Source organism: Mustela nigripes, chromosome 11 (assembly GCF_022355385.1).
Source record: "Mustela nigripes isolate SB6536 chromosome 11, MUSNIG.SB6536, whole genome shotgun sequence".
NCBI classification, from domain to species: Eukaryota; Metazoa; Chordata; class Mammalia; order Carnivora; family Mustelidae; genus Mustela; species Mustela nigripes.
In genome coordinates, this window is record NC_081567.1 from 36861933 (window position 1) to 36873795 (window position 11863).

The following is an 11863-nucleotide window of genomic DNA, read 5'->3' on the forward strand; positions in this document are numbered from 1 at the left end:
TCCATCCATCCATCCATCCATCCATCCATTTGTCCATCCATCCATCAATCTATCCATGCATGAATCTATTCATCCATTCCCCATCTCTTTCTTTCTTTTGGCTCACCCAACATCACAAAGTGCTCAAGTCTCCCTCATCCTAAGCCACCCCAGTACCTATCTGCCCGCCTCACCCACCTGACCTTCCCTAGCAAGTTCTGTGGTCAGTGGTCCAAACTCAGTTTTCACTTACTCAGCCCCTCTCACGCCTCATTTCACGCTGGTCAGGACTCCTCCCCCACCTGCCAAGTCTGTAGGCACCAAGGTCACTTTGTCCTTAGATGATCAAATCCAGGCCCATGTAACATACTGGCCTGGTTGCTGCCCTGCCTACTGCTGCCTGAGTCCCTTGTCACTCTCATTCCTGGTCACCTGTGGACCTGTTCTTTCTCCATTTCCCTTGGTTCCTCCTCTCATTCTCTCCTCCCCTTCACTGTGGGGCTCTCCACAGCTCTGTGCTTGACCTTCACATCCTACACTCCCCTCCCAGAACCTTACCAACCTCTGAATGCCACCAGGCCAGCTCATAGAAGCCTGTGCTCATAGTGCTACTGTGTGCGGGGCTCGTGTTGACAGCTATAGGAGAATTACAAGCCCACCTGCCAGCAGGTACTATTATAACCCCCATTTCTCAGATGATGAAACTGAGCCCTGACCAGAGTTCGCTTCTAGCCAGTGTGCTTAAAGGCTGCGTTACACAACCTCACTTCTGTGGATGCTATGGGCACCTCGTCCAAGTCAGAGCCTGTGTGTCCCTCTCCCGGATGCCCCCCACCCTGGAAAACAGCTCTCCCTCCTGGCCAGCCTCCCTGCCACGGCTTACAGCCAATGGCGGCTTGTGGAGTGACTAGAAGACCTGGAACCCTGACCTCCAGGCGGGACCAGCAATGTGGGTCGGGCTCCTCTCAGCTGAGACCACATCCTGACTTAGCTGCTTTCCCTAGCCCGCTTTTATTTCCCTTTCCTTCGAGAACATACCCTGAGAAACTGCTTGCACAAGAACTTTCATCTTGAGCTGCACTAATGGAGAACCTGACCCAAGTCTGAGAAGTCCCAGTTCTAGAGCGAGACACTTGACCATGAAAGCATCGCCCACATTGAATGGCCCACAAGGGCAGCCAACGCGCAGCCAACCTGAACTCCCCTCTGCCTTCCGAGAGCCTGTCCTTCCACCTCCAGGGGCCCCTGAACCATCACCACTTCCTCCCACCCCCTCTGCCCCCAGGGTTCAGTTAGACCCCACTCTTTGCCCATCCCGACTCAACTGTCCTCTGACTCCTATCACCATCTTTTCTGGACCCTGCAGCCAGTGGCGTTTCCAGAATGCCCGACCTTCCATGGCCCCCAATCCCTTCCTCCATCCTCCCCATTCTGTCCCTGTGCTTCCAAGGCCCTCTGTGTTATGAGACACACCATCCATCTGTTCTCTACAGCCTGCCTCCCAACACTATATTTCAAACTCCCAGCCCCAGATGGCCCCCTGTGCCCCTCCCCCTGATGACCTGGACTCAGCGAGCTCACTGACTTGCTCTTTTCTCTGCGTCCTCCCCGTAGTCCCCCCATACCCTGGGGGAACAGGACCTCATGTGCTAGTTGGCCTTCAGTATACATATGTGGGATGAACAAAGTCACCACTTCTAGGAAGCCCTGTCAGTCAAAGGCTTTGGGTAGGCCTCTCTTCTGAGCACCGGAAGCTAGAGGACTTCCTCTGCTAGGATTCCCCCAAGTTGCATCACAGTGTGTAGCAACTGCCGGTTACTATTCTGACTCAGCTGCTGGAAGGAGCTGTTTTCACCTCTTTAAGTCCATAGCTCAGGGCTGGGATGCCTGAGAGGCCTCGGTGATGGGTAATTTTCCGTGTCAACTTAGCCAGACTAGGGTGCCCAGTGGTCTAGTCAAACACCAGTGTAGATGCTGTTGTATAGGTTATTTTGTAGACGTGATTAACATCTACAATCAGTGGACTCTAAGTAAAGCAGATTGTGGGCCATGGTGGGTGGGCCTCGTCTAAGCAGTTGAAGGCCCTAAGACCAAAACCAGAGGTTTCCCAGAGAGAAAGGAATTCTGCCTCCAGATTGCAACACAGAAATCAAACCTGGGCTTCCAGCCACCTGCTTGCTCTGCAGATATCAGACCCAGGACTGCAGCACCAACTCTCACTTGAATTCCCAGTCTTGTGTACCTGTCCTACAGATTTTGGGTTTGCTGGCCTCCACAATGCCGTGAGCCAATTCCTTGAAATAAATCACTGTGCACTCACACACACGCAACCTACTGGTTCTGTTTCCCTGGAGAAGCCCAACCGCTACAGTCTCCATCAATATATGTGATTGAAACCGAATTCTTAAAGACAGACCTGAGGAGAGCATGTCTCAGAATAGGGAGATCATACCTTTTGAGCCGTAAGTCCAGGTCTCCTCATCATCAAAATGAGTGTCCCCAGAGATGGGGTGCTCCCCGGGGAAGAAGGCGTGGGCGAGGGTACCTCCCTGCCCGTCGAAGGGATAACTGTCCTGGTGATATGCCCGGGCGAAGTCGATGAGGATGTCGGGTTCTGTTGGGTCCTGAGAATCCAGCTCCTGGAATCTGAGGCCTGACTCAATGCCCCAGGTGCTCAGGGCATGGTGCATGAGGGTCCGCACTGTCTCCGCGGTCAGTGCTGAGCTCTGGGGGAAAGAGCGAACCCTGGGGAGACAGAAGGCAGCTATTCCATGCCAGGCCCAGCAGGCAGGCGGGCGGGGTGTGTCCCGGGACCTACCTCCACGTTAGGGTTCGCTTCTCCCACTTGCTGCTGCTCAGAGCGTATCGGCGCCGGCGCCGGCGCCGGCGTCGCCTGACCAGCTCGGCCACCCCCAGCACATCGGGCAGGGAGCAGCGGGGCCTCTGCATGGTGGCCATCGTCACGCGGTCTAGGAGAAAGGGTTTGGGGGGAAGGGGATCAGCAGTAGGACAACCTGCTCTACCCCGTTGTCTACCTGTAGCTACCAGCTAACTTCCTACGCAGACACACTGAGGCTTAGAGACGTTAAACAACTTGACCCAGGAGGCCCCGCGGCTTGGATGTGAACACGGGCTCTCCAGGTCTGGTAGCCAGCTCGGGTCAAATTAGGACTCTGCTCTTCAGGGCGGTGTCACCCTCTTAACTGAGCCCTGGACGGACTGGCTGCCTCCATGTGGTGATCAGATCTGGGATCTGGGGTTCCTGGTTCCCTGGGCCCCGGTGCCTGGACTCTGGAGAAAGGAGCCCCAGGGTTGCATGCGGATTCCTCTCATAGAGGCCGGAGCCCCTTGGAACATTGCTCGTCCATACCTCGCACTGTAGGTCCCTAGTCCTCACCACATCCTAAAATCCAAAGCCCCCAGGTTTTGGGGTGTCCAGTATCCCAGATTAGATATGCCTGGAATCCCCTTTCCTAGCTCAGCTCTCTTCCCAGCTGCCCCCCCCCATCTTCAAATGAAGATCAAACCTCACCTTATTGGTTGAGGTGACAAAAAGTATCCAGTGGACAGGAGAGAAAGGCCCTACCTCCCTTGTAGATAGCCAGCATCCCCCAAGTTCTCTCTTCCCCGCTCAGTGCTACCTCCAAAATATGTACCCTGGATTCAATTGCCTCCTTCCTGGTCTCCACTCCCACCCTCCAGTCTCCATAAGCAAGCAGAGGAAGCTTCAACTGTAAAGCCAATCCAATGGCCTCCCTCCTTCAAACCCTCCAGTGGTTTATCATGCTTGTAATCAATCCCAAACACCTTTTAACCATCGCCACCCACCCCATTCCCAGTCAGGTTCTTGTTTAACTTTTTAATCTCTTCTCCTCACAGGTACACCAGCTTGAGCCTACCACAGGGTCTTTGCACTTCCCCAGGACACTCTTCTCCCACATTTTCCCATGGCTGGCTCCTCCTACTTGCATCTTATGAGTTCTTTATGTCATGTGAGCTCCTCTCAACCCATGACACCTTCCAGAGTGATCTGCCCTGACTAGCATCTTATCTTTTCAAAACACAAATAACTAACTGAAATTATCTCGCATATGTCTGTTCGCAAACTGTGTGTGTGAGTCCCATGAGAGCAGGGACCTTTTCTGCTTTGTTCATCACTGCACCAGCAGAGCCTAAAATGGCCTTACACGTAAGAGATTCTTAGCAAATACTTATTGAAAAAGGAATGCCTGAGAATCTTATGGGTTTGGCTCCAAGACCAGCGTTTTGCAGATCTTGTGATTCAGGTGCATGCTGAGGTTTAGCTACTGCTGGCTAATGGTCAGGCTGGGTGCAGAGGCAGGGCTGCGGAGGGTTGGGGAAGGGTGGGGGTCTACCTACCCAGGATGCCTGTCTCAGGTAGGCCAGCAAACCTCTGCATGACCTTGATAGCATCCCTCAGCTTTGCAGGGCTCTGCAGCTGGGCTTGGGCAGGGTGGGGTGGTGGCAGATAGCCATAGCGGGTCAGCCACTCCTAGACCAAAGGAGGGAACAGGTGAAGCGGGATGAGTGGGAGAGACACCCCCTTTCTACCACCATTCTGGAAGCTGCCCCCCCTTGCCCCACATCCGGGCATCCGGAGCACAGGGGGGCACAGGGGGTCCCCAGGTGACCGCCTGTTGTCTATCTCAAAGCCCAAGCTCTCCAGACCTGGCTTGTGTCCGGACCCAACAGTCCTGTCCTCCACCTCCCCATCTCTACCCCTCAACAGATCTTCAAATCCCAGCCCCCGAAAAAATGGGGCCAAGAATCTGGGTTCCCCAGACCCCATCCCCAGTCACTCTTTGGCAACTGAATCAGCCCCCAGCCTCATCCGGACCCCACCCCCACCCCGCAGATCCTAGGAGCGCGAAGACCCCAGCACTCACCACTCCCAGGCTCACGTCCTGAGCGGAGGGCTCCGGGGCGCTCACCGGCGACGGCGGCAGCAGCGGGAGCAGCAGCGCCAGGAGGCGGAGCATGCCCGCGGGGCTCGAGGGGGTCTGCCCAGGGCCGCTCTGGGGACCTACGGGAGGGGGTCTGGGGCCCGGAGAGGCTTGGGAACCCCGCGCGAGGTAGGAGGGGTGGGCTGGAGCTCCGGGGGCCGCGCTGCGCGCCCGGGATCCTGAGAGGCACCACGCGGGGTACCTGGAGACGTCCCGCGGGGGGACCAGGTGGGCCGGGGTGGCCGCGGGTCCCGGGAGGGTGGAGAAGGCGCGGGAGGGGGCGGAGGTGCAGGCTCCGGGTGCGCGGCGGCGGCCTCTGAGTCCCCGGCCGGCTACGCAGGACCCCGCGCTGCGCGGGCGGCCCCTCCCTCCGGGCGGGGCAGGGCGGCCGCAGCCGTTGAGCGGTGGCTACCCGGCGAGGCCAGTAGCCCAGCCTTCAGATGCCCAGCGAGCAGGCGGGAGCCGGCTTCTGGGACCGCGGGCGGCGCCGGTGAGGGGCGGCGAGGAGCCCCCGCCGAGCGCCCCCCGCCTCCTGTCCCCGGCCGCGCCCGCAAGTTTCTCTTCCCAGAACCCGGATCCCCCGGGACTCTCCGCCGCACCGCTCGTTTCTGCTTTCTGCACTGCAAGCAGCCGGGCGGGTGAGCGGAGGCTCCGGGGCTCTCCTCCCCACGCCGCCCCTGCCGGAGACCCCGAGGCCGGCCGCGGGAGGCTGGGACGTTTCCACTCTCCGCGGGGTCCAGGGCCGCCTCCCCGCCTGGCTCCGCTGGCGCACCGGCGTGTCCGCTGCGGCTGCCGGGGCTCGGCGCCTTCACTCCCCGAGCCCCGTGGGTTGCGCGGGGTCTCTGCGTCCGCGGGCCGGGGTCCGGGCCTCCCGGAGACGGCCCCCCCTCCCGCTGGTGTTAGCCGTGCAAGAGCCGGTGCCCCGCGCGCAGAGTCTGGAGCTGCAGCCCAGGGCCAGACGCGCAGCGCGGAGGAGGGGGTGAACGGGAGCGGATCCGACAGAGACCTGAGGACCCGCAGAGCCACGCCTCACCCCCGCCGGGGAAGCCCAGAGCTACAAGGCGGTGCCGCAGGAGACGGATGGGGAGGAATGGGGGGGGGGCGTGGGGAGGGGACTTCCCGGCGAGGGGCGAAGGGCGTGCGAGTCCCACCGCTCTGTCTCTGCAGCACGGCAGCGATGGGCGCCCTGTGGCTTAGATAAAATAAATAACGAGCAGGATGAGCGAGCTCCAGATACAAAATAAAACACAGAAATCCTGTATGCGTCCCCGCCAGCTGCGCTAACAAACCACCGCGGACCGGATGCCGGAAACAACACGAATTTATTTCTGGAGGCTGGACGGCCAAGACCCAGGTGCCGGCAAGGTCGGATCTTCCGGCCAGTTTAGTCCCTCCGCTGGGCTTGCAGGTGGCTGCCCGGGCTCGTGCTCACCTGGTCTTCCCTCTGCGCCCGGCAGCCCTGGCCCACATCTCCTCTCACCGTTAAGGGCACAGTCAGGCCACCCTCACGGCCTCGTTTTGCCTTCGTCGCCTCTGGAAAGGCCAAGGCCCTGCCTCTCAGAACAGTCACAGGCTGAGGTCCTAGGGATGAGGACCTCAACACCAGGGCTGGGGGGTGTGGGGCGAGAACACAGCACAGTCAATTTGGTCAATCCCAAATGCAACGAAAGCCTGCACTTCCCCTTCCCAGCTTCTCCTTGACCCTCCAACTCCTACCCCACTCAAGAGGCTTCCGACACCAATTGTGTGTTGGGTTTTCCCCAAAGTAAAACATTATTTGGGACAGGGGCTGAGTGATTCCTGTTCCTGTGGTGCTGGAGGGTGGCACCCTCCAGCACCAAGATGTTACTACCCAGAAACCTTCCAAAGCCCAAACTTTGGAGAGTTTTATGGAGGCTTGTCTCATAGGCAGGCTCAACTAATAATTCCATCTCTGGTCCCTCTTCCCTCCCTGGGTGATGAGAGATGGGACTGAAATTTCCAGGCTTCCAGTCATGGGTTGGTCTTTTAGCCTCTGTCCAGGTGCTCTCCGGGACTCACCTCCTTAGAATAAGAGACTACCATCTCCCAGGAGATTCCAAGGGATTTAGGAGCCCAGTGCCGGGAACTGGGGTCAAAGAGCAAATGTTAGAACAGAAGATGCTTTTAGGCTCCTACCTTTTTAGGAAATTACAGGAGATTTAAGACCTCTGTGCTAAGACCCATATATGTATTTTCTTCTGTTATTTCTCTCTCTCTCTGTCACACACACACACCCCTAGCCTCTGGCCACACGACCCCTTGCAGCAAAATGGTAGTATAGCACATTAATAGTATCCCATCCAGTTCTTGGGAACCATTCCGGTCCATCGTTCTCTTGCATGAAAACATCTCTCAGGGTGAGGCCAGTCATCAGGTTTGAAGCCCTTTCCTCGATCTGGTCAGGGTGCAGAAACAGGAGTGATCTCAGCACATGCATGGTTTCGCTTTGCCCTTGTGGACATCCAGTATAATTGAGCTAAGACGACAACAGCATCTCTTGCTCAGAGCCTCTTGGAGGAATTCATGGGGCACTGGATTTCCCTTATGACATAACTCATTTAGTCATTACTTTATATCCCTATCCATGCCCCCCACCCCATTTTAGACAACCAATGCTTTAATCGCCTCTCCCAATTCTCTACAAAACCAGTCTCCGAAAAGGATATCTCTCTGCCCACTGTGGGACATTACAGGCTGGCAATGGTGGTCCTTGGTCTGAAGAAATGTTGGTCTCCATTCTGGTTAGTTTCTGACTCTCTGAGCACATCCATCCACCTCTGGCTTAGCAAAGCCAGGTCCAGAGTCGGTGTCTCTTCCTGTGGGGACCCATCTGCCACCTCCAGAATGACCACGGGCATCCTCGTGACAATGTGTCATCACGTTCTGTAGTTCTGTAGTCTCTGTCCCTTCAGCAGGCAGAGGAACAGTTCCTACTGCCATCTCCCACCCTAGAAGGCATGGGGGGAGTGAGTGTCGATTCGGCGCCCAGGGCCCTCCACATTCACTCATTCTGTGGACCCGGGTGGCCACATTAGGTGAGCATATGGGGATATCTGATTATGGATTCCAGTTACCTTCCAAACCTGGAAGGGGGCTCTTCTGACGGGCTTCAACACGCCCTACTTTCTTTAATGCAAATTCCCACAGTGATTTCCATGGGACCGAGCCTCAACTGCGCACCTCTGTAGTCGGCCAGGTTACCACTGTCCTCCTGGCTGTGTCAGTAGAAACCAGAACATAAGGACTTTTTACCCCTGCTCAAGTATTCCTTCACAGCTGGAAAAACAGCCCGCAACTCAGCCCACCGGACTGACTTGTTCATACCTTTCTTGATCAGAGTAGCCGTCTTCTGAACAGGATGTTGTCTGCTCCCTTCAGAATGGCCATCCACAGAAAGCAAGCGGCTCCTTGTTGGTCAACGGAGAGCTGTTTGCCAGGTACAGTCCCAAGGACAACAGAATCCCACTGCTCCTTCTGTAGTTCTGGACTCAGCCCTGGAAAGAGGCTTCCATGCTCAGAGCATTCCCCAGGCAGCACGGTGCCATGTAAACCACTTTCATTTTCTCAGGGCACGCTGCTGGGCACTGCCGTCCGGAGAGTGTCTCTCTAACAGTACCCAAGACAACACGGGTGTAACAGGTGCCAAGAACATTTTTTTTAAGTTTTTAAAAATTATTATTTATTATTTGACAGACAGAGATCACAAGTAGGCAGAGAGGCAGGCAGAGAGATAGACAGGGAAGCAGGCTTCCCTGCTGAGCAGAGAGCCCCATGCGGGACTCGATCCTAGGAACCTGGGACTATGACCTGAGCCGAAAGCAGAGGCTTAACCCACTGAGCCACCCAGGCGCCCCGCCAAGATCATTTTAAGTCCTTCGCTCACCAGGGTAACTTCACTCTATGTCGGGAGCAAGGTAGTAAATACCTGTTACATGGAGGATTCTGTAGTCCGAAGTCCCAGTGGTTGTCGCTGGGGGACGCTCACAGGCTTGTGCCCGTCTGCACTCCACAGGGGCCAGAGCACAGAGAATCGCGCCTCCCACCCCTTTAGCTGGAGGAAACATTCCCCAGTGGGGCACATCGCCCATCCCCAAAGTACAATCTGCCTTAAGAGACTCAACCATCTCATGTAACACCTGTTCCAACATACCAGTTCTCCGACTTTTACCTTAATTCCACCAACCCTCACAACCCTCACAGTACTAATCTCTGTTTAGTACTTAACCCACTCAGGGCAAAACCGACAGGTTTTGGTTGTACAATGCAAACGTGGGGACGTGTTTCCTTATGTGACATAATATCCACTTGCATAAAACAGTACATAAAGGAGACACGACCTCCTGCCAGCAGGCCCGCCCCAACATTCCAACTTGCACCGTTTTACCAACACTTATATTCTTACCTCCCATCTAATCGTAGCCCAAGTCAGGGCTTTGCCAGTGGGTTTCGGTGGCAAAGTGCACAGGGCTCCTAGGTCAAGGAGTCGGAAAACTTCTCTTCTCCATCCAGGATCACTCGTGCCAAAGGCCTTGGATCAGGGAAGATCCTGGGGAAATGGCGGAGGAAGCAGCACTGGGAATTGTCTCCCCACCGGGACAACAAGTGCGCTAACAGAACCTCCAGTAGCCACTTCAGAACTCTAGAGTCCTGCGGAAGGCTTACACCTTCTGGGGAAGGCTCTGGGAGGCAGACTGCCATGGATTTCAGCTTTTAGCACAGTAGCAGCACTCTCTGAGCCGAGCTCCGCACATGCAGCCACACTGCAGCTCGTGAGAACTAGGGTGGACAAAAGGGACCCTGTCCTCCAGATATCAGGAATCTCAGCCCAGAGATGCACAGAGGTGGGCAGCCACTGCTGTCCCCCACCCACTGTGGTGAGCCCCTGTCTCTCCTGCTGAGGTGACTACCAGGGGATTTGAAGGGCCGGTGCCTTAAGCCCCCCTCATTGTTCACTTTTCCGCTTTCAGGAGCCAGATATTAAAAACTAGAACATTTGCAGTCAAATGCTCTACCCCTGGGCTATACCCCCCCCCCCAAAACTAGAACATTTGAAACCACTGCATATAATGGAGACAGAAAATAGAGTAGCATGGTGGTTACCAGGGGCTGGGCTCCCGGGAGAAGGAACTGGGGAGATGTGGTTTCAGTAGTAGGTCATGGAGATCTAAGATCCAGGACAGGCATTACAGTCAACACTCCCATGTCACATGCTTCAGAACTGCCGGGTGAGGAGATCTTAGGGGTTCGCACCATGTGGAAGAAACGATAATGATGTGGTGTGCTTGTGGTGTTCGTGGGCACCACCGGTGGTAGTTGTTGCTGTGTATAAATGTGTCAGATAAACACATTGCACACCTTCCACTTACACAGTGTTACGTGTCCATTATACGTCTGCTAAAGAAAACACCAGCTCCCACTCCCACCTCCGGAAAACCACAATGAAACAAAACAATTGTGCATGGGGTTGGGGAGGTGGAGTGAGAAAGCACGTGTCCCAGGAAGGGCTCAGACAGGACCTGGGAAGAGGGTAAGTGTACCCGGGAGGCTGCTCCCAGGCGCAGAGACCGCCCACGACCTTCACAAAAACAGACACAATCCACAAGCACAATAACAAAGAGGGAGGAAGAATCTGGGGTCCAGAGCATTGTTAGACTCAAATGTCCAGGGTTCCACCAAAAAATCACAAGTCCGGCTGACTGACTCAGTCGGTGGAGCAGATAACTTTTTTTTCTTTTTTTAAGATTTAATTTATTTACTTGTTTATTTGTTTTTTGAGTATGTGGTGGGGAGGCATGGAGGAAGAGAAAGAAACTCAAGGAGACTCTTCACTGAGAGCTGAGCCCTGTGCAGGATTTGATCTCATAACACTGAGATCAGGAGACTCAGCAGGTGACTTTTTTTTTTCTTTTAAGATTTTATTTATTTATTTGACAGAGAGAGATCACAAGCAGGCAGAGAGGCAGGCAGAGAGAGAGGAGGAAGCAGGCTCCCTGCTGAGCAGAGAGCCCGATGCGGGACTCGATCCCAGGACCCTGAGATCATGACCTGAGCCGAAGGCAGCGGCCTAACCCACTGAGCCACCCAGGCACCCCAGCAGGTGACTTTTGATCTTGAGGTTATGAGTTCAAGGCTGGTGGTGGGTGTAGAGATTAAGAAACAAATAGGGGCGCCTGGGTGGCTCAGTGGGTTAAAGCATATGTCTTCGGCTCAGGTCATGATCCAAGGGTCCTGGGATTGAGCCCCTCATCCATCTCTCTGCTCAGCAGGGACCCTGTCCCCTCGTCCCCCACCCTCCCCCACCTGCCTCTCTGCCTGCTTGTGATCTCTGTCAAATAAATAAATAAAATCTTAAAACAAAACAAAACAAAAAAACAACCAACCAGGATCGCCTAGTCGGCTCAGTGGATGAAGCATCCTCCTGATTTCTGCTCAGGTCAAGATCTGAGTGTTGTGAGATTCAGCCCAGCGTGGAGTTCCGTGCTCACTGGGGAGTCTGCTCTCCTTTGCCCTCTGCCCCTACCCCCCTCTAAAATAAACAAATAAATCCTTTTTTAAAAAGGCATACAAGGAAACAGGAAAGTATGGCCCACTCAAAGGGGAAAAAATTAAATCAACAGGAACTGTACCTAAAAAGACCTAATGGCAAACAAATACTCTTAAGATTCTATTTCTAGGGGCAGCTTGGTGGCTCAGTCATAAGCATCTACCTTCCGCTCAGTTCATGATGCCAGGGTCCTGGGACTGAGCCCCGCATCGGGCTCCCTGCTCAGCAGGAAGCCTGCTTCTCCCTCTCCAGCTCCCCCTGCTTGTGTTCCCTCTCTCACTGTGTCTCTCTGTCATAAATAAATAAAATCTTTATTTTAAAAAAAAGATTTAAATAAAATCTTTAAAAAAAAAAA

At 55.0% G+C, this 11863-nt stretch overlaps 1 protein-coding gene across 2 annotated transcripts in view; it reads right to left on the reverse strand.

The window, feature by feature from the left end:
* MMP25 (matrix metallopeptidase 25) overlaps positions 1-5331 on the reverse strand; it is a 12415-nt gene extending 7084 nt beyond the window's left edge. For both annotated transcript variants that reach the window (XR_009407046.1, XM_059415544.1), the window contains exons 1-4: positions 4887-5331; positions 4360-4492; positions 2798-2948; positions 2432-2724 (exon numbers count right to left, since the gene is read on the reverse strand). Coding sequence is in view for 1 of the 2 variants with exons in the window: in XM_059415544.1 (XP_059271527.1) it covers positions 2432-2724; positions 2798-2948; positions 4360-4492; positions 4887-4979 (670 nt within the window). In the remaining variant the exon portion in view is untranslated. The remainder of the gene's footprint in view (positions 1-2431; positions 2725-2797; positions 2949-4359; positions 4493-4886) is intronic.
* Positions 5332-11863: the final 6532 nt, after the last annotated feature.